This window comes from Zingiber officinale, chromosome 10A (genome assembly GCF_018446385.1).
Source record: "Zingiber officinale cultivar Zhangliang chromosome 10A, Zo_v1.1, whole genome shotgun sequence".
NCBI lineage: Eukaryota > Viridiplantae > Streptophyta > Magnoliopsida > Zingiberales > Zingiberaceae > Zingiber > Zingiber officinale.
In genome coordinates, this window is record NC_056004.1 from 28,359,467 (window position 1) to 28,381,891 (window position 22,425).

Consider the following 22,425-nt stretch of genomic DNA (forward strand, 5'->3'; position numbering starts at 1 on the left):
AAGATAAGCAAGTTCTAGCATCTAAACTCTCTTTCAAAGTACTTCAATTACTGTTCTTGTTCTTCTTCTTCCACCTTTGAGAGAAACTGACTTGAGCGTCGGAGGACCTAGCCAGGGATCCCCACCTTGATCTTAAGTTACTAACATTTTGTTGGTTTGTCTTGCTATGCGCATAATCGTGGAGGAGTTCTTCTAGATCTTCAGAAAATCATCATCATTAGGGATCATCGTTCGTCAGAGTCAGCATACCTCTTCATAGATTTCAGACATAATCATACCACATATCACACTTATCCATATTAGATAACCATCGTAAAATTTTTAAAACAAGCATAAATTGGGGAATATTTCAGTTTAATTAGTTAACTATATCTAATTTTAACTAGAAAAAATATATATTTTTTTAAACGTAAAAAAGAAACTGAATCATGCGCTCAATTAAATTATAATTAATTCGATGAACATGTAACAAATTCGGCAGCCGTTGCATTTATAATTAGGCAACCAAGTGAACCGACTTGGTTACTTCTCTACGTTTACTTCGGTAATACCTTTTTCCGGAAATAATGGATTTTTTTTAAAAAAAAAAAACATTCCACATTTGGACGGTTATGTATCGGAAAAAAAATCCTAAAATTATGAGATTTTTATTTTTACGCGGGCACGTAACAGACGGCGTGGACAAATTCGTTATGTCACGCAACAATCCGATGAAACGACTTCCGCGTTGCTATAAAACAACAACCTGATCTCCTCCCCCTCGATGCATCGATCTGATACTTTTTCCTACTCCACCTCAATTTGAAATCAGGCAAGGCATGCGGACAAGATGTGGTTTCCACTTCGATTTCGAATCGAAACTGAGGCCCAGAAAGCGGATGCGTGCGGAGGTAGTAGAAGAGTCCGTCGAAAAGGCTGATTTGTTCGATTGCCTTCATGACGACATCGTCATCGTGATACTCTCCTTTGTCAGTGGCTCCGCGGAGCGTCCATCGGATCTGCTCAGCGTAATGAAAACGTATGTAACCTTGTTTGTTCGATTGGATTTTTCGTGACAAAATTCTGATCTGTTTGAGGTTTCCAGATGCAAAAGGATGAACCGATTGGGGAAGAGTCCCTTTGTTCTGAAGAAGGCGGCGCTGGAATCGATCTCGATTGGGGTTAAAAATTGGTCGCAGCCGACACACAAGTTCTTGGAGATGTGTGCCGATGCAGGGAATTTAGAAGCATGCTACTTGATTGGGATGGTGAGTGCCTAAGTTCATCGATCCCCAATTTTTTTTATTTTTTCCAATCTTTCTGGAAATCTGTCTAACCCATTTAATTTGTTGTTTCAGATTGAATTCTATTGCTTAGGGATTTCAAATCTCGGCGGCTCGGACGGCGTAATGTTCATGAAAAAGGGATTGCGTTCTTTGATACGAGCAACGAAGCGGGGTCACGCGCTGGCGACGTACTCACTCGCCGTGATTTGCTTTAATGGCGGCGCAGTGAGGAAGACTGGCAGGCATCTTCGCATGGGAGTCGCCCTCTGCATCCGTGCAGCCCAGTTAGGTCATGTTGATGCCATGCGAGAGCTTGGACATTGTTATCTCGATGGCTATGGCGTACCTAAAAATGTGACTAAAGGAGTCCAGCTGATTCGTGATGCCAACGCCCGCGAGCTTGCCGCCCCTCTCAACAATCTATCCGTTCAGTCCGTATCTGCGTCGAATAAACAGAGTTGCCATCCCCGCAAAGTGGCGTGTGATTGTTCGCCAGAACCGCACCCAGCCAACCGTTTCATGGCGGAGTGGTTCGAGAGGATGAAGGATTTAGGCCGACGCGTTCAAGTTTGTGCCAACTCTAATTGTTGCCGGCCGGAGTTAAGAAGATTCGAATTCCGGCGATGCTCGACGTGTGCCTTTGTTAGCTATTGCTCCCGGGCGTGCCAAGTGGTTCACTGGAAGATGGATCATGGGGTCTTGTGCACGACGAGAACAAGATGGCTCGAGGGTCTTGTAAATGCCCCTAATCGGAATTGAGGCATTATATATTGTTCTTTAATCCATGTTAGCGAGGTTAGGAATTTGTTGTTGTATAAAATCCATTAATTCATTACATAATCGCAATTCTAATTGATGCGGCGAATGATCTAGGCCCCGAAGTTGGGTTAAAGTGTAGAGCGTTTGCTGACATAGTGGTCCATGCTCGGACTAGCACAACAGATCATCTCGACTGAGTGGTCGTTGGATTGAATTCTCGGTCCAGTCGGATCCCGAGTTGTTTAGTATTTAATGAAACACCGAACTAAGTGAGTATTATTCAGAGCCCAAGTATTTCTCGGTCCTCGAGATAACTAAGTGGTCTAGCCAATCAATCTATGATCCTATTGAACAAGATGGACACTTGATTCAACCAAACTCTTTGGCACAAGCAGAGAAGCCGAGTGAAGAATGAGTCTCCGATAACATTTCTTAAATCCAACCTGACCATTTTTGCAAGTGACATCCGAGCAGACTATAAAAGAGATTCAGTCGGGATTCCAGCTCAACATATTATGGGTCCCTCAACTCATCGGCCCAATATACTTTCTTGTCATTTTATGCGACAACTGTCAAAGAATCAAAGAAATATCACTTATGCAAGCTATATACTAGAAGTTTCAATCCAGCAAAATGTAGATATTACGGGTTCATTTTGGAGAAGGTGTAAGAGCATCATTATAATTTATCCTTTTTTGACAATGCATCAAGATTTATGCAGAGAGAAAAATTAACACTATAAAAAGGGATCTCCACCTACATGTACAAGTATGCTTATGTGATGAGAAAACTACACAACTACTGTTTATTAATGTTCACTACCTACTGTTCGCTCGATCGAACGTTGAAGTATATGCGTCGAGACCCTTTTCTAGTTCCATTGTTAACGTTCTATTTGACACTCAGAACCGTTTGGAATCATTTTTTTTAACTAGGAGGCCTCGTATAGTCAACATTAGAGTCACTTACCCAGTACGTCACTTTTTCCGCTTTCGGACAGGATAAATAATTTTTTCATCTAAAGTTTTTCTTGGGAGGATAATGGCATTTATTCTCTATTTTTTTTTTTAAGTATTGAGATGAATTTGATAATAAAGTTTCAAGACTATGCAAATATAAATTATCGGATAATATCTTCCCTTGCTATTCAAAGAAGAAAAGATCCAATTTATTTTGATGGTCGATTATCTCTAAAATAGTCACTTTAAATAATTGAATACCTCGAGTATATAAAAAAAATGAGAAATATTTATTTTATCTCTCACTTAATATATAAAAAAAAGGGCCAATAAACTACCCTATTTAAAAAAATTAGATTTTGAACGCTCTTAGAAAGGACTTAATTGTGCTATAATAATATTAATAAGTACATGCTTAAATGGAGTCATTTGGTAGGCATGGAGAATGAATTTATAGTTACTTTTTTAGTATTTATTTCTAAAAATAAATAAATAAGATATTTTATTAAACAGTATATTAAGTCATTTTGGAACAAAGAATCCTAGTTTATATAATTTCCAACAATAAAAGTTTAATTGCACGATTAAAAAGATAGATCGATTTAAAAATAATCAAGGAATTGTATCATGGGACTTCACTCTTTTCAGTCATCTCATCTGCTTTCAGGAAGGAAGATAAATCTGTAAGAGAAATTGATATTTTATTTTTATTTTCTTATTTTCATTACGATCAAGCCACCAGGTTTCTCATTCTATTTGGTAAGATAATTGATAAATCCAGAAAATCTCTTGCGCACAATTAAATGATGGTAGCCTTTTGGACGGTTCATTGTGAGTATTTTTTTTATTTATTGGAAAATTTTCGTAACATTGGATCGATCATGTCGGAACTAGTACTTGAGTTTATTATTATTTTTTATTTGTTAAGATAATTAGAAAAACATAGAAATGAGAAAAAAAAGTAAAAAGATAAATCCTTAATAATATTTGTTAAATGTTTACAATATTTATAAATATATTATATCATCTGATCAGTATTGATATTTTTTAACTAACAAAATTTTACCGAATATATATGATCGTGTCTGATTTATGCAGAGATACGAGTACGGTAGAATGGTGATTGATTGATAGAAGATCTGTTTTTTTTTTAAGAAGAATTTTTCTTTTTTATCTGGTGGAGACGAGTCAATAAAATATTAGTGTCTAAAAATTAAAAAAAAAATTAATGAAAATTTTCCGACGTTCAATTTAGTACAAGTCCGGACGAGTGGAAGAAAAATCGTAAGAACATCTGCGAGAGTAAAGTTACCAATATTCAAAGAACGTACCTTCACCACGACGAGGCCCCCCCCTTTTATATATCATCTCACTTAGCCTCCATAATCATGACGTGGCAAAGTATGCTAGAGTTTATTAGGTAAATCGTAGTGTATAACTCAGGTGACGTGCAATAATCCTCCGAGGAATCTTCTCTTTACCCACATGTATACCTCTTTTACCATTTATAACGTCTATTATTGCTGAAGTTGTTAAAGGAATATGCTACTATAATTGGTCTGCTAATGGGAGACATGATGGTTCTCAAAGAAGCTTCTAGAAGAATATTTTTTTGACATATAGTTATTATTCTGACAAGTTGTTAGGATATTGTCTGTCAAGTATATCTCGGTCGGTCCTTAATGTTAGGACCAAAAGTAGCTAGAGGGGGGGTGAATAGCTCGTCGCGTTCGCTCGGTGCGCTTCGTTGCTTGGCGTTGCTTGTTTCTTCTTGGATGTGCAGCGGAAAATACAGAAACAAATACAACCACGCTAACACTAGGATTTTACTTGGTATCCACCTCCAAAGGAGGTGACTAATCCAAGGATCCACACCACGCACACACCCTCCACTAAATAAACTCTCCTTTATGGTAACTACCAAAGGCGGAGAAGCCCTACAAGACTCAATACAAGAAGAGAGGGAAAGAGTACAAGAAATAGAAGCTTACAAGCTTACAATGAGTGCAAACCCTAACCCTAGTTTCTTCCTCTTGCAATGGATCCGCCTCTTGACTTGGAAAACCTCCAAGATCCTTCAAGAACTGGCGATCACGTGCTTGTAGAGAGCTGTGGAGAGCTGGAAGAGTGAATCGGAGAAGTGATTTGAAGGAATCTCGCTGCGGCTTTATCGACGCCAGCGGTCGGATCCCGATCGATTCAAATGTTACGAATCGATCGGGAGGCTGGATCGATCCACGGATCGATCCAGCGCCTATCGCGCGAATACGGCGGATCGATCCACGGATCGATCCGGCGCTTGTCGCGCCGAAGCGTCCCGATCGATCGGTCGATCGATCGGGACCTGATCGATCCACGGATCGATCCGAGCTTTTGATTGGAAGAATGCGGATCGATCCACCGATCGATCCAGAGCTGGATCGATCCACGGATCGATCCGACTGGATTTTGCCCAAAACCAAGTCCCAAACCTCCTAACCAACATCCGGTCAACCTTGACTGTTGGTACATCATGCCTAGCATCGGTCACTCCCTTGACCTGCCAGACTCCCACCAGTGTCGGTCAATCTTTGACTCACTTGGACTTTTACTCGTCGTGCAGTATCGGTCACTCCCTTGACCTACTTGGACTTCCCAACACCAGATGTCCGATCATCCTTGATCCATCTGGTTTTCCTTCCTTGCCAAGTATCCAGTCAATCCTTTGACCTACTTGGACTTCCCAACACCAGATGTCCGATCATCCTTGATCCATCTGGATTTCCCTTGCCTGGCTTCACTCACCAGGACTTTCACCTAGCTTCACTCACTAGGGTTTCCATCTGCCTAGCTTCACTCACTAGGACTTTCACCTGGCTTCACTCACCAGGATTTCCTTCTGCCTAGCTTCACTCACTAGGAATTTCACCTAACTTCACTCACCAGGATTTCCTTCTGCCTAGCTTCACTCACTAGGACTTTCTTCTGCCTAACATTCCAGTTAGGACTTCCCAGTCAAGTATCCGGTCAACCTTGACCTACTTGACTCTTCTTCAATCAATATCTTATTGTCAAACATCTAAACCCAAACCAACACTCAGCTTGGTTAACCAGGTCAACCTTGACCTGAGAGATGTTGCACCAACAATCTCCCCCTTTTTGATGTTTGACAATACCACACTAACACTTACAATACCACATGTAAGTTAGGCTAATCCCATAGCCTCATTCTTCATGCCACTAGGTAATGAAAGCATAAGTTAAGCTCTTCATTCTCCCCCTAAGAGGGCAAACTCCCTCTAGGTAATGAAAGCCTAACTTACTCCCTTTCACAAGCCCTTTCATTCTCCCCCTATTGGCACACATCAATCCCTTATTGATAAACCACATCGACCCATATTTGGACACATCAACCTATGCTCCAATTTTGGGCACACTTCAACAACTCCATTTGTTGAAGACTCTCCCCCTGAAGAGTTACTCATCGTTCTTCACAACATCACTCGTTGTGATCAACACGATACTGAAGGTCTCATACCCTTCATTATCCTTACCCCTACATTCTCCCCCAATGTAGGTAAATGCCCATCCTTGAGCATTATCCTTTGAAACCTCTGAACAAATGAGGATATCCACTCCCCATTTTCAACCCATGCTCAACCTTGAGCATATTCTTAACAGAAGGTTAACCACCTTCCAAGGTTCATGAAAAATAGTTTTTCATGTCTTTAAAGAGTACCTCCCCCTAAAGACATGGTGGTAACTTCTGTCATTGCACCAACAATGACTTGGAATCCCTAAAACTTTAGGAAACCCAAATTTAGAAGTTTTTGAGGTTCAAATATTCAAAATTTGAAACAAATTCAACCTAAACTTCAATGAAGTCTTCCTTTACCATTCCATCCTTGTTTTCAACACGAAAACACCCTTTTTATGTATACAAATGTATTTTAAGGGTTTGGAATGGTTACCTAGACTAAAATAGGTTCAAAGTGCTGAAATCAGGCTTTCCCAGCCAAAATCAGCAACTTGGATCGATTGGAGTTGGGTTCCAATCGATTGAACCTTTCTGAATCGATCCACTGATCGATTCAGACTACCTGGATCGATCGGCTGATCGATCCAGCGAGCTACTGCTCGCGAGATTTGCCTTCTGAATCAATCCATGGATCGATTCAGGCACTCCAATCGATCCATGGATCGATCGGAGCTCTGATAGTTGCTGAAATTCCATTTCAGTCAACTTCAGAAACCCCTAGAAAATTCTACAAAAATCCAAAAATTATGAAATTTTGTGTAGACATTGTTTAGGGCATATATTATCAAGGAAAAATAGTTTTCTATGAAAATACATCATATTTTCAAAGATTGACACAAACTTGAAAACTTGCAAAAACTTTAGTGTTTTCTTCAAGTTTGTGTCTAACTATTCAATGGTGATTACTATCAAAAGATAGCCTTCGCCAAGGTTTTCCAAAAACATTTTAAAAACATTTTCAAAACCAATATCCCATCATGTTCCTTGGGCATAATGCACATGACTTGTACATTAGCTTTCCCAATGATGGGAAAACACATAACTATGTGTTTTGATGAACCTAAAACTCAAAAGAATGCACTAAATCAACATTTTGAGTTTTGTTCATCTTCCTAACATCTCACTTGTATCTAATGTGCACTAAAACACATACATGTCATCTTATAATCCTTGTGAGATGTAAGATTTTGGTTTTGCCCTATTCTAGGGATCATGCATATCTATCTAGGCATTTCAAAGATATTAGACATCCACCTAGGATGTCACTTGTTAATAAGTGTTGTTAAATGCCATTTATCCTTAACTACAAGAAATTAAACTAATGCATGATAATGTTATGACATACATCAAAAGGAAATAATTTTCAAAAGAAAATATCCTATAACTACATGATGTATGAATGTCATGACATGGTATTTTGTATTTTTCATAATAAGTCATGAATGCAAAAGTAGACATGATGTCATGGCATATGATGGGCAAACAATCATGGCAAGATTTAGCATAAATAAAATATACCTAGATTAACTATCTAAGTATCCTTAAAACCTTAGCTAAACTTACAACTTAAACCTAGATTGCCCTTAAGTGCGTCAAGAAAACGCCAAAACCTAAATTGGCATTTCTAATTCCCTTGATTAATTTATGCCAATTGAAATTAAGCATATTCCTCAAATGTTGGCATATTTCATTTTTCCACAAGAGTAGCACTTCAACATAAGACTTCAATTTCCTTTAATTTTCTAAGAACATACCAAAATCCCAACTTGGTAGCTCTTATGAACTTCCCAATATGTGCCTTTTAAGATTAAAATCAAATTTTCACCACTAGGCACATTTTACTCTTTCAAGGAGTAAATACTAGTTCCATTTCATTTTCAAAGGTTAACAAAAACCTTGAAAATGCTCCTTGAGTGTCAATTTCCTCAAAGTTGGGTTAACTACCCTTCTAATCGGAGTTGACACTCTCTAACCCCTCTATGGAGTAGAGAAGATGCTCCTAGGAACCCAACACCTATTGGTGCTCCTTGAATGCTCTAGGTACTCACTAGGGATAACTTCCCTAGATACCTTCCTAGTGACCTTGTTGGGCTTCTTAGAAGCCTTGGTCACATTTTCTAGGTCAACCCTAGGGATAGCCTCCCTTGTGACCTTGTTAGTGACTTTCTTAGACTTCTTAGAAGTCTTAGTCACTTTGGTTGCAAAAATACTCTTAGGGATGACTTCCCTAGTATTCTTGATTTGACCACTAGACCTAGGGTTTGTTCCATAACTATATGGAACCCTATGATAACTAGACACATCCTTCTTAGCCTTTGGTTTGTATCCCAAACCTCTATGGCTATTTGATGGCTTTGATTTTCCTAGCCCTAGGTTTTGCTCATTTTGCCCTTTTAGGATATTTTCCATCCTTTTTAGGGTCTTTTCCATTTTGTCAAGTCTTGACCTCAAGACTTGATTTTCTATCATTAAGTCCTTAGATTTTGGTTTTTCATTAAGTCCATGAGCATTTTGGTTTCTAGGCTTGTATCTAAAATCCTTAGAGTTATTGCCTAGATTTTTACCTACATTCCTAACCTTAGGTGTAGTAGTCTTAGCATGTAGGGCCACATACTTTTCCTTAAAGCCCTCATGCTTTCTATTCTTATGGTAAATTGCATTAAAATGATAAAAGTTAGAACTATCATGCTTTTTACCATAATGTAAAGGAGTAGGCTCAATAAAAGATACCTTCTTCTTTTCCTTGGAGGCTCCCCCTCAATCCTAGAGGTGGAGGCTTCATCATCTTGAATGTGAAACAAGGAGTATGCTCCCTCCTTGTTCCCTTCGTTGCATTCCCTTGAGGATGAAGCTTCTTGAATTTCCTCTTCTTCGGAGGTTGAGCATCTCTCAACCTCGGAGTCCTCCTCTTGGTCTTGCTCCAATGAGTCGCCCTCTTTGGATTCCTCTTGATCTTGTGCAGTGGAGGGGATCTCTTCATGAAGCTTGGCCAATTTGCTCCATAATTCCCTTGCATCTTCAAATTCTCCAATTTTGCAAAGGATGGTGCTTGGCAATAGATTGACCAAAAGCTTGGTCACTTTGTCATTGGCCTCGCACCTTTGGACTTGCTCCGGGCTCCATTTGCTTTTCTTTAGAGCTTTGCCCTTGGAATTTGTTGGAGCTTCGAAGCCTTCCGTAAGAGCAAACCATTGCTCTATCTCCATCATAAGAAAGTTTTCGATTCTTGATTTCCAAGAATCGAAGCTCGTGGAGGTGTATGGTGGAGCCACCCTCGTGTCAAATCCAAGTCCATCCTGGAATTGCATCTTGAAGTTGAGCTTGATAAAGTCTTGAACTTGAAGAATTTGCTCCAACTTCTTCACCCTCTAGCTTTTCTTGTTACGCTTGACCCTTCCGGCGATGATTCCGGTGAAGAGCGGCCTCGCTCTGATACCACTTGTTAGGACCAAAAGTAGCTAGAGGGGGGGTGAATAGCTCGTCGCGTTCGCTCGGTGCTTGGCGTTGCTTGGCGTTGCTTGTTTCTTCTTGGATGTGCAGCGGAAAATACAGAAACAAATACAACCACGCTAACACTAGGATTTTACTTGGTATCCACCTCCAAAGGAGGTGACTAATCCAAGGATCCACACCACGCACACACCCTCCACTAAATAAACTCTCCTTTATGGTAACTACCAAAGGCGGAGAAGCCCTACAAGACTCAATACAAGAAGAGAGGGAAAGAGTACAAGAAATAGAAGCTTACAAGCTTACAATGAGTGCAAACCCTAACCCTAGTTTCTTCCTCTTGCAATGGATCCGCCTCTTGACTTGGAAAACCTCCAAGATCCTTCAAGAACTGGCGATCACGTGCTTGTAGAGAGCTGTGGAGATGCTGGCGAAGAGCTGAAGTGAATCGGAGAAGTGATTTGAAGGAATCGAGCGCTTGCGGCCTTTATCGACGCCAACGGTCGGATCCCGATCGATTCAAATGTTCTGAATCGATCGGGGAGGCTTTGGATCGATCCACGGATCGATCCAGAGCGCCTCTGTGCTCTGGAAATAGCGTCTGGATCGATCCACGGATCGATCCAGCGCTTGTCGCGCGAAGCAGCATCGTCCCGATCGATCGGCTGATCGATCGGGACCTCTGGATCGATCCACGGATCGATCCAGAAGCTTTCTGTTCGCTGGGAAGAATCTGGATCGATCCACTGATCGATCCAGAAGCTTTCTGTTCGCTGGGAAGAATCTGGATCGATCCACTGATCGATCCAGAGCCTGGATCGATCCACGGATCGATCCAGCACTTGGTTTTTGCCCAAAACCAAGTCCCAAACCTCCCTAACCAACATCCGGTCAACCTTGACCTGTTGGTACATCATGCCTAGCATCTGGTCACTCCTTTGACCTGCCAGGACTCCCCACCAAGTGTCCGGTCAATCCCTTTGACTCACTTGGACTTTTACTCGTCGTGCCAAGTATCCGGTCACTCCCTTGACCTACTTGGACTTCCCAACACCAGATGTCCGATCATCCTTGATCCATCTGGTTTTCCTTCCTTGCCAAGTATCCAGTCAATCCTTTGACCTACTTGGACTTCCCAACACCAGATGTCCGATCATCCTTGATCCATCTGGATTTCCCTTGCCTGGCTTCACTCACCAGGACTTTCACCTAGCTTCACTCACTAGGGTTTCCATCTGCCTAGCTTCACTCACTAGGACTTTCACCTGACTTCACTCACCAGGATTTCCTTCTGCCTAGCTTCACTCACTAGGACTTTCACCTAGCTTCACTCACCAGGATTTCCTTCTGCCTAGCTTCACTCACTAGGACTTTCTTCTGCCTAACATTCCAGTTAGGACTTCCCAGTCAAGTATCCGGTCAACCTTGACCTACTTGACTCTTCTTCAATCAATATCTTATTGTCAAACATCTAAACACAAACTAACACTCAGCTTGGTTAACCAGGTCAACCTTGACCTGAGGGATGTTGCACCAACACTTAAGACCGCCCGTCTTTGCTGAACTGCTCGATTACATTATTTATGGTCGACTCGGTATTGTACTGCATGTATCTTAGCTGGCCAATAAGGTCAGCTGCCTTTATATCTGTCTCGGCATTAAGCTGCTTAGTCATGCTCTGCACACCATTGAAATATTCATTTGGAGAATAATAATATGATGTCTTGGCCCTATTAGAAATCTGTTTGAGAAATGATATGTGTTAGGACCGTTGGCGGTCGGCTAGCCCCTGCACAAATAAAAATAAAAATATCTTCCTCAATTTATAACTTAAACAAACACTTGCAACATTAACATTAAAAAGAATAAAGAAACCAAAAAGACAGAGGCACGGAAGTTTTTATTTGATTACAACCAGGGAGGTTGTTAATCTAAGGAAGTATAGCACACTAATATATCCTTCAGGTGGAGAAGCCTCTTTATAGCAATGATCGCACAAAATGAAGAAGCTAAATGAAAACTAGAAGCGTACAAGTGTTGTTTCTCAAAATGCTTGTTGTATTTAGCTTCTTGGACCAAGGCTGTATTTATAGCTTTGGTCGAGGCGCCTGGAAGAGTTCCAGATACCTGGAGGGGGATAAAATTTTATCCCCTTCACAATGAATCGCGGTGAAACACAATCCAGATAAAACTCCTTTCCGGGCGCTCGGAAGGGTTCCGGGCGCCCAGAGTCCGGGTCTTCCGCTCTGGCTCAGCTTGCTTAGGTCCGGGGTCTTCTGCTCTAGCTTCACTCGCTTTGGTGATTTCGACCATCCGGAATAGGGCTCACTCGAACCCAACTTACAACCTTCTCCTCGGGTAAGCTTCCGCTCCGGCTTCTCGTCTCTCGGAAACGCCGCGCGCCTCCTTTTCTTCGACCCGCGTACTCTTAGCAACACCTCGTCTCTCAGACGCACCGAGCTCGTCGACTCTCTCCCGTGCCGTCCTTTTCGCTAGCTGTGTCTTTTGCTCGACTCCCTGTGCTCCTAAGTTCCTGCACACTTAGACACAAGCTTAAACACGACAGAATTTAACTTAACTTGTTTGATCACATCAAAACAACCTTGGAGTACCAACAATCTCCACCTTTTTGATGTGAACAAGCCAAATTAAGTTAAGGTAAACCAACATAAAATAAAAGTAATAATTTTGCAATTAAAGTGCAAAAAAGTGAAATTTGAAATTACTATCTTTCCTTAGACTTAATCTTCCCTTCTCTCCCTTTGATCACATAAAAAAATGGGGTAAAAAAATCTAAGGGTTAAATTTTTCAAAAAAAATAGAAAACTCTAAAACTTTTGAAAATTATTTTGATAACACTTAAAATAATTTTAGAAAAAAATTTCTAAGTAAAACAAAGTTTGATAAAAAAATATCAATATTTTTCTACGTTCGTAAAAACTAATTTTATAGAAATAATTTTTAAAAAAGTAAAGCTGATACTTAAAAAAAACTTAAAAGTTCTAAGTTTAAAAAGATTTAAAAAAATGAGTAACTATTTAAAGTTTTTTTTAATTATAATTAAATATTTTATCAGTTAGCCAATTAAACATTTTATTTCGTTAATTGACTTCCAGACTCTGGCGATGCCCTATGCCTTCTTGGTTATTGGATTATCAATCACTTTTAGACAAAACTTCATAATAAAATCAAATATTTAATGTACTTTCTGAAAGCCCTAAGTCTAATTAAACTTTAATTTAGACAAGTCTTTGGAACTCAATATAGATTCCTTCCAACTAGGTTAACTAGAAATTTCTTTGGTATATATTTCTGAGAAATTTTTCTAATTTATCCTTTGTGGTAATAAAAATACCAATTTAGACCATTAAATTTTTTACTACTTGTATTATATGAGCATGCATGATTTTTCAAGTTCTTTATTTCTTTTTACAAAATATTATTTTCCAATTTTACTTTGTCAAATTCTTCTAATGGACAAGATTTAGCTAAGATTAATTTCAACTCTTTATTTTCTTTTTCAAATTTGCAACAATCTTTAGTTAATAATTTAATACATTTAAATAACTTATGAGGTGGAAGAGATCATACTTGACTTACCTTGTCAATCTCATTGTTTGTAGCTCCTCCTGAACTGTTGCTTTCTTCTGTTGACGCCCCCCCTTCATCGATGCTCTCGATGCTTATTTCGGATGAGCTTTCTTCGTGTTCGTCTTCTTGATGACTTACCATCAACGTAAGTCTGGAAAAGACTTCGACCTCTGATTCAAACGACGTTTTTCTTGTCTTTGTCCTTCTTGTTGATCTTTAACTTAGGGCAGTTGTCTTTAACATGCCCTTCTTCATTACAGTGGTAGCATCTGATCGTTCTTCTCTTTCTATCCCACGGATGGTTAGATTTTCTAGATTTAAGTAACTTTTTAAAACATCTTACCATCATTACCATTTCATCATCGTCGAGAGAGGACTCTAAACTTTGTTCGTCTATCTTTGCCTTAAGGGCAATGTCGTGCTTCGGCTCCTTCTTTGTATCTGTACATCTCGATTCATGGACTTCAAAGGTTAAAAATAATTCTTCTAAGGTAACAGATTCTAAATCCTTAGAGATATAGTAGACATCTACTAATGATTTCCATTTTGTATTTTTAGGGAATGCATTAAGAGCGTATCTTAGCGAATCTCGGTTGCTTATCTTTTCTCCGAGATTCGAAAGTCCAGTGATGAACTCCTTGATCCTTGAGTGAAGGTGTGCAATTGTTTCGTTTTCTTATAATCGAAGGTTGCTGATCTGGTTACGAAGTAAGTCTCGTCTTGCAAGTTTCGCCTCTGAAGTTCCTTCGTGAAGTTCCAGGAATTTTTCCCAGAGCTCCTTAACAGACCCGTAAGCTCCGATCCGGTTAACTTCTTGTGGCGGGAGGACGCTCAGTAGATGAAACTCTGCTTTGCCGTTTGCCACGAAGTCTGCTTGTTCCTTCTTCGTCCATTGATACTTTTGCTTGCTTTCGAGCGCTTCAAAATCGAATTCCATTATTAATAATAAATCGAAGTATATTTTGAAAAATACCTCCATTCTCTTTTTCTAGCTCGCCAACTCCCCCTCGAACTTTGGTGGATAAATGCTTGGTCCAACCATCTCATGTGCTTCGTTCGGCGATTAGTCCTCTTGAAGTGAACCTTGTTGTGAAACCACTTGTTAGGACCATTGGCGACCGGCTAGAGGGGGGGTGAATAGCCCTTGCACAAATAAAAATAAAAATACCTTCCTCAACTTATAACTTAAACAAATACTTACATAAAAAGAAAGGAAACCAAAAAGACAGAGACACAGAAGTTTTTACTTGGTTACAACCGGGGAAATTGTTAATCCAAGGAAGTATAACACACTAATATCTCCTTCAAGCAGAGAAGTCTCTTTACAACAATGATCGCACAAAATGAAGAAGCTAAATGAAAACTAGAAGCGTACATGTGTTATTTCTTAAGATGCTTGTTGTATTTAGCTTCTTGGACCAAGGCTGTATTTATAGCCTTGGTCGGGGTGCCTGGAAGGGTTTCAGGCACTTGGAGGATAAAATTTTATCTCCTTCGTAATGGATCACGGTGAAACGCGATCCAGATAAAACTCCATTCCGAGCACTCGGACCAGGAAAGTCAATCACGTTGACTTTTTCCAGTCCGCACCTTCTGCTCCGGCTCCGCTTGCTTCGGTCCAAGTCTTCTCCTCCGGTTCCGCTCGCTTGGGTGATTTCGGCCATCCGGAATAGGGCTCACCCGAACCCAACTTCCGGCCTTCTCCTCGAGCAAGCTTCCGCTCCGACTTCTCGTCGCTTGGAAACGTCGCGCGCCTCCTTCTCTTCTACCTGCGTACTCTTCCGCAGAACCTCGTCCCTCAGACGTACCGAGCTCGTCTGCTCTTTCCCGTGCCGTCTTTCTCGCTAGCTGCGTCTTTTGCTCGACTCCTTGTGCTCCTAAGTTCCTGCACACTTAGATACAAGGTTAAACATAATAGGATCTAACTTAACTTGTTTGATCACATTAAAACAACCTTGGGATACCAACAATATGATGCTTTGTGTTCCCTGGGAATCCCTCTAACAATTATGTTTTGTTGGAAATCCGCCCAGATAATAATATGAGGCTAAGTGCTTCAGACCCGGGCAACATTTTACCTAGTCGAGTGGGCATTAAGAGATTCACAAATCTCGGGGAAGCCAACCTGTGACTGATCGATTGTGAGACGGGTCCAACATCCCGACCAGCCTAAAAGACCGACTGCCTCAAAACCCGATCAACTACTAACTGACCAGTTGTGTTATCTTTTAGGTAAAAGACCGGACTCCATATATTTGGTCGAATTAAGGGTTAGTCAATCATTACTTGCCTAGCTTGTACCCCTATTAGTTTAGACCTTAGAACCCTAATGTTAGATGAATGATGGAACCACTCGAGGGATGCTCCCTACCATTGACGTTGATCACGACATCAGTTTAATTTTGATCATCACATCATCTCTTTTCCTGAGTCCATATATATATATAGGATTGATATCCTGCGCGCCCGCACAATGCGCGACTGTGCGCGCGCGCAAGATATCAATCGATTTTTTTTTAATATTTTAAATTAAAAAAATCAATTAAAAAAATAAATATTTCCTTATATAAATTTCTAATACATTAATATATCCCCTCAACATATTACAATACACAATAAATACTTAAATTTATTTTATTTTAATTTTTTTTTAAAACCAAACACTATAACCTAATTGGGAAGGCTGAACCCTACAGATAAAATCTAAAAAAATAACTTAAAAACTATAACACAAAGTCTGAACCCTAGAAATAAAATTTTTTAAAAATATTTTATTTATTAAAAAAAATAAACATTTCTTTATATAAATTTCTAATACATCAATATATCCCCTCAACATATTACAATATTCAATAAATACTTAAATTTATTTTATTTTATTTTTTTTAAACCAAACACTATAACATAATTGGAAAGTCTGAATCCTGTAGATAAAATCTAAAAAAAAATAGTTTAAAAACTATAACCCAAAGCCTGAACTCTAGAAATAAAATTTATAAAAAAAATTTTATTTATTTTTTTAATTCAAAATTTTAAAAAAATAAAAAAAATAAAATGAGTGATATCCTGCACGCACATTTATGTACTGTGGGTTATCAAAACTTTTTATATATATATATATATAAATCGAATTAGTGAATCGGTTAAAAATAAGTTGGGCAACCTAATATAAACTTCCACCGATGCTATCTGACTCATCCGATCAATCAATTCTTCGTTTCTCTTCTCTCACCGCGCCTTCCTTGACTATTCCCGACCGTAAGCGTAGTCTCCCCGCGCCCATAAGGTTCGTTCTCTTCTCCAAAAGCCCTTCTCTGTTCTAATGTGGATCATTGTTGTTATTTTTTGTCCCGTATTTTGGCGCGTTGAGCTTCTGAATGAAGTGGTGGAGGAGAATAGACAGCGATCGAGCTCGGGTCGTTTTTCCTTTTGGTGCTATTTCTACGATCTCTGAGTTCTTCCCACTCTGTCGCCTGCTCGGGTCGTTTTTCCTGCTCCGTCGCCTGCCGTGAGCATTTCCAGTTGCACCCGATGCTGTTGGCGGTCCAAGGGACAATCCAAACGCTCGGCGCGCGGCGTTTGCCCTCGTGAGCCCTCGGGTCCCGAGGCCTCTTACCGCAAACGGGAAAGCTTGTGAGAACGCCATGGGGTCCCATGCAACGAAGCGATCCTCCTTTTTGCCTTTCCGGAGATTTAGGGCAGCGACGGAACTGATTGATAGATCTCCACTTCCCGTTGTAGTTTCCTGTGGCTCCTAATCCGAGGCGTCTCCCAGTCAAATGCTCTCTCCTTTTTCTCTGACGAAAATGTTGAGCCTTACATCGATTTGCACCTCCCCTTTGTTGCTGCAGGTTGAGTACTCTCCCTAAAAAGTTCTGAACTTCAATGGTTTCTAATTTCTAGATAGGGCTTCCAGTGAGCCTGCGAACTCTTCTGCAAACCAAGAATCTAGGGCGAAGTGTCTCGAGACGCGAGGAAGATGACAGGCGATTTAACGCGGTTTTTCGCGGCGGCCACGGCGGCGATTCCGGCTGTTGCGTTACTGCTGCTGCTCTCCTACGGTCAGTGTCAAAACAAGTTCAGGAGTACCACCTTTATTTTATCTCTCTCCCTCTTTTAATTTATATGTTTATTATAATTTGATCGATTAAGATTTGTTCTTCTCCTTTTGTAGTACGTACAGTGTGTTACCTGCCGCGGGTGCATCAAACCGAGATCAATCTCGTCTCCCACAATCACCGCAGGCTACTTCAAGTCGACGAAGGTAAATTACTATTTATTCATAATTAATCAATCACATCACAGCCCAGCAGGCCTCACGCAAGTCCAGTCCGTTCAGTCGCCATGCAAACCGCGAGATCAAACGGCTACACGAACGGTTAGCGCGGCCCGCAGGTGGTTGCATGCCCTACGGCCGACGCGCACCATGCGCTCACACAGACGAACTACCGCCATTTCCACTACACTATTCCTGAACTTGTCAACTAATTCCCTGCCGTCTGTCGTATGTCGAGGATCGTAATAAAAAATAAGAAACCGAGGGCCGTCGCTCTGCTTGATCCCTTCTTCTGACATTCTGCCGGCCGGTCTATCTCCATTTCTACCCTCGTGTCGTTTTCCTCAAGCGCGTTGAGTTGGTTTTTGTTTGGGGCTCGATCGGTCTCCTCTAGGATCTGGTTTAGCTTTAACAAATTACAGGACAACATCCATTACATTTACCTTTATTTTGTGCAGCGTGCGGTTACTAATTCTCTAGGAACGGGATGATGGTGCAGGTACAACTTCATCGGGCTCTACGCAGCGGGTGGGCGACCAGTGCAGCATGGACGACATTGTGGTGTACCAGGGTGCGACTGGGCCGCTGCCGAGCGGGATTCCGACGTACACAGTGTCGGTGCTGAACCTTTGCTCCGTCTCCGGAGGCTGTTCTTTAGGCAACATTCACCTGAGATGCGCAGCCTTCAGCTCTGCCCGCCTCATCAACCCGCGCATCTTCCGCCGCCTCAGCATCAATGACTGCCTCCTCAACGACGGCCGCCCGTTGGCCCCCGGCTCAGTAGTTTCCTTCCAGTACGCCAACTCCTTTTCTTATAGGCTCGTCATTTCTAATGCCACGTGCGCTAAGGAGCAATCCTGAGAATTATTATCCTTAATTATCTTTAAAATAAATTAAATATTAAAATAAATATAATTTTATTATTTGCTATTTAATAATAGAAAATAATATTAAATTAATTTTAATCGTTTAAGATTTATTATGGGGTATCATAATCCATATTTATATGAATCAATTGAATTTATACTCATTATTCTATGAATCAATTGTGTTTACACTCGTTATTCCTTTTCACATACTCTTATTATTTCTTCAAATATTATTTAATCTTCTAGTTTTACACAAACAATCAAAGATCCAAATTATTGTGCTGCGATGATTAAAAAGTTTGATACTCTTCTTCGCAATACAACCTGAAACTTAGTTCCTTATATTCCATTTATGAATATTATGAGCTCTAAATAGATTTACTAAATTAAGTATCATTCAGATGCATCTATTAGACGTAACAAAGCTTACCTTATTGTTAAAGGCTCTAATCGACAATCAGGTATTAACTTCAATAATACTTTTAGTCAAAGTCATCAAAATTACAACTATCAAATTGCTATTGTCTATAGCTGTTAGTTTCAATTAGTCGATACGACAACTAACTATTTCTAATACTTTCCTTCATGGACACCTTGAAAAAACTGTTTTTATAGAGCAATCACTTGGATTCATCTATCCGCAACTTCCAATACATATGTGTCAACTTCAGAAATTTATATATGATGTTCGGCAAACACCTCGTGAATGGTTTTATAGTCTATCTACCTAGTTTCATACTCAATGATTTTTTAGCTCAAAGAAATACTCTTCTATATTCTACAAATTTAATGAAGAATTTTTAATATTTGTTCTGATTTACATGGATGATATCTTAATAACTGGGTATTAATCAAAACGACATTACTACTTTACTCTATCTTTTTCATCAAGAGTTTCCTATTTGGGATTTTGGCAACACTCGTTTATTTCCTTGGCATGGAGTTTCTCTCATATTTTGAAGGTGGTCGTCTCTCTTAGAGCAAATATATTACTGAACTTCTATAATGAGCTAAAATGGATGATGCACGTTCTATCTCCACACCAATCATTAAAGGTGATTTCATTGCACATTCATCCTCCTCTTCAATGGTTGGCCCCTAAATCTTTAGAAGCATTATTGGTGCCCTACAATATGTCACCACTACATGACCCGATGTTGCTTTCGCTATCAATCGTGTCTGCCAATTTATGTATGCTCCTACTGAACACTATTGGGAAGGTGTTAAGAGAATTCTTCTATATCTCAATGGTACTATTCTACATGGTCTTCTTTTATATCGTCAATGCTCACGAGAGTTGATTGCCTACAGTAATGTAGAATGGGCCGATCTCCCGAAGATAGACGTTTTACTAATGGATATGTCATATTTCTTAGGAGAAATCTTGTTTCCTGACTTTTAAAGAAGCAACCTATAGTCTCTCACTTAAGTAGTGAAGATGAATATAAAATTATAACTAACGCGATGACAAAAATTATTTAACTACAATATCTTCTTTTGTAATTACACTTTTCCCCAACTGGTATGCCCAAAATCTGGTGTGATAAAATTGGAGCAACTTATCTGGTAGCAAATCCTATTTTTCATGCTGATATCAAGCATGTAGAGATTAAGTTTTATTTTGTTTGCGAACATGTGACGACTCGACAACTTTCAGTTTCTTACATCTCTACTGTAGATTAAATTATTGATGTATTTACCAAACCATTATCTAGACAACGTTCCACCAAGTTAGTATTCAAACTTAACGTTCAGGCACTCCCGTTGAATTTGGCAGGGGCAATAATAATAATAAAAAATAACCTCAAATTGATTTTAATCAATTAAAATTTATTATATTCGGCATCATAATCAAGATAGACATTAATTAAATAGCGAAAATAATATTTTTAAATATATTATAATCATTACTAAACTTATAATTGTATGTCATATTTAATCTTTTCATTATTGTTTGAATAATTTGTGTAAATAAGTCTATTGAATTTTAATAATAATATGATAAAAATATTATTTTCTATTATATTTTTTCTCTATCTATCAATTTCTACAATGATGCCCTACACACCCTTACCCAGAACACTCCCGGGTAACCCTCATAGGTCTGGGTGCCCGCTCAGGCTCCTTATTAATTTTTAAGAATCAGGGGTGCTCAGGATAGCATTCGGGCTTTCAGACGGGCATCCGGGCACCTCTCTATATATATATAAAAGATACACTATAGATGAACTGTTAGAGACTTCGTTCGTGACAATGTTCGAGGTATTTGGATTAAATACAGACGACTCGATTCATACAGTACTTTTTTAATTTATTGTTTTAGCTTAGCGTTAAGTCAATTAAATTTTACCTTTAGGGTTTAGGGGTTGGATTATAGTCTTCAAGTTAAAAATAAATTAAAAATTTTTAAGTGTTCACATGGTATAATATATGTATTTTGAGTGTTTAGGGTTTATGATCTAAGAGCATCCACGTCAGATACTCTATTCAAAAATTTTATCCTAAATTTTGGATAGGGTAGTTAAAAAATCTTTGTATCAGTTATCGTATTTATTTATTAAATTATGCATTTATAAACAGTATTTCTCTAAATTTAGGGAATGGATTCCATTTCCTACATTATAGAGGAGAGAGAAAAAATAAGGAAGTTGATATATGATGTATTGAAAAGTGGATATTTAAATTTAATAAAGTAAATTTTTATTCTAAATTATACATTTTGGATAAAGAAATTGATATGGATACTCTAAAAAAAAATTTATTTAAAAAAAAAAAAAAAAACAATCGAGACATCTAGATGAATTACAAGCACCTCAACCAAGGAGTCACGGACTAAGGAGTCTGCACATTTGCTCATGCACGACTTCGTGGACGAATGAGGAAACTCGAGATATCCGAAAGTGAGTCGGACACTTAGCCCCGAGCACCTTGAGTTCACTTAGTCACTCACATAGTCATGCATAGGAGGGAATAAAAAAAATTGAAAAAATGTTAGCTGGCACCACACGCCATCGGATAAGGCGCACCTAGAATTAATCTAACTCTCAGACCCTATATATATATATAATTATGTCAATAAAATTTTATATTTAGATTATATTCAAAATGGAAATTATTTTGGATGTTGTAGGATAAGATGGGTAGGATATTAAAATTTATTGACTTAATCCGAGCTTAAAAAAATATACACAAAAATGTAATATATATATATATATATATATATAATTATGTCAATAAAATTTTATATTTAGATTATATTCCGAGCTTAAAAAAATATACAAAAAAATGTAAAAAAAATCCATAATACGTTGGGCACGCATAGGCGTGCAAGCGCTAGTGTACAACGTATATAAAAGAGATAAAAAAGAATTAACAGAATTGACAAGATCAATCCACAAAATCAAATTAGTATTAAGATTATTTTAATAATTCTATTATAATTATTAGAATAATTCTGTTATTTATAAATTAGTTAATTGATCAAGTAATTTTTGAACATTATATATTATATTATTCTTATGGTAAACATCAATAAAAATAAAATTTATTATTACTCTTATATTATTTCTTTCTCTTTTCTTATTTTTGTTGGTGCAATATTCCCTAGGTCAAGGTTGACCTGGTTGACTGAGTCTTGATGTTTGAGTTTCGATATTTGACAATACATGTAGACAACACATGGAGATTGCAGGTGCGATTGTTTATGTGGGGAGATTGTGAAGGAGAGTCAAGTAGGTCA

At 38.9% G+C, this 22,425-nt stretch overlaps 2 protein-coding genes across 2 annotated transcripts; both read left to right on the forward strand.

Moving 5' to 3' along the window:
- The first annotated feature begins 747 nt into the window (after window positions 1-747).
- LOC122027772 (F-box protein At5g50450-like) lies at window positions 748-2,081 on the forward strand. The gene is made up of 3 exons (XM_042586781.1): window positions 748-1,018; window positions 1,085-1,247; window positions 1,338-2,081. Exons 1-3 carry the CDS (start codon window positions 819-821, stop codon window positions 2,022-2,024), a joined length of 1,050 nt encoding a protein of 349 aa, XP_042442715.1. The 5' UTR covers window positions 748-818; the 3' UTR covers window positions 2,025-2,081.
- A 15,439-nt stretch (window positions 2,082-17,520) lies between these two features.
- LOC122026558 (TPD1 protein homolog 1-like) lies at window positions 17,521-18,678 on the forward strand. The gene is made up of 3 exons (XM_042585298.1): window positions 17,521-17,602; window positions 17,716-17,805; window positions 18,317-18,678. Exons 1-3 carry the CDS (start codon window positions 17,521-17,523, stop codon window positions 18,676-18,678), a joined length of 534 nt encoding a protein of 177 aa, XP_042441232.1.
- Window positions 18,679-22,425: the final 3,747 nt, after the last annotated feature.

Excerpts from the sequence above, each read along its gene's own strand:
- LOC122027772 (XM_042586781.1), top strand. The coding sequence starts at position 819 with ATGCGGACAAGATGTGGTTTCCACTTCGATTTCGAATCGAAACTGAGG. Across the intron at positions 1,019-1,084 it reads CTGCTCAGCGTAATGAAAAC|ATGCAAAAGGATGAACCGAT; the intron begins GTATGTAACCTT and ends TGAGGTTTCCAG. Across the intron at positions 1,248-1,337 it reads CATGCTACTTGATTGGGATG|ATTGAATTCTATTGCTTAGG; the intron begins GTGAGTGCCTAA and ends TTGTTGTTTCAG.
- LOC122026558 (XM_042585298.1), top strand. The coding sequence starts at position 17,521 with ATGACAGGCGATTTAACGCGGTTTTTCGCGGCGGCCACGGCGGCGATT. Across the intron at positions 17,603-17,715 it reads ACTGCTGCTGCTCTCCTACG|TACGTACAGTGTGTTACCTG; the intron begins GTCAGTGTCAAA and ends CTCCTTTTGTAG. Across the intron at positions 17,806-18,316 it reads GCTACTTCAAGTCGACGAAG|GTACAACTTCATCGGGCTCT; the intron begins GTAAATTACTAT and ends ATGATGGTGCAG.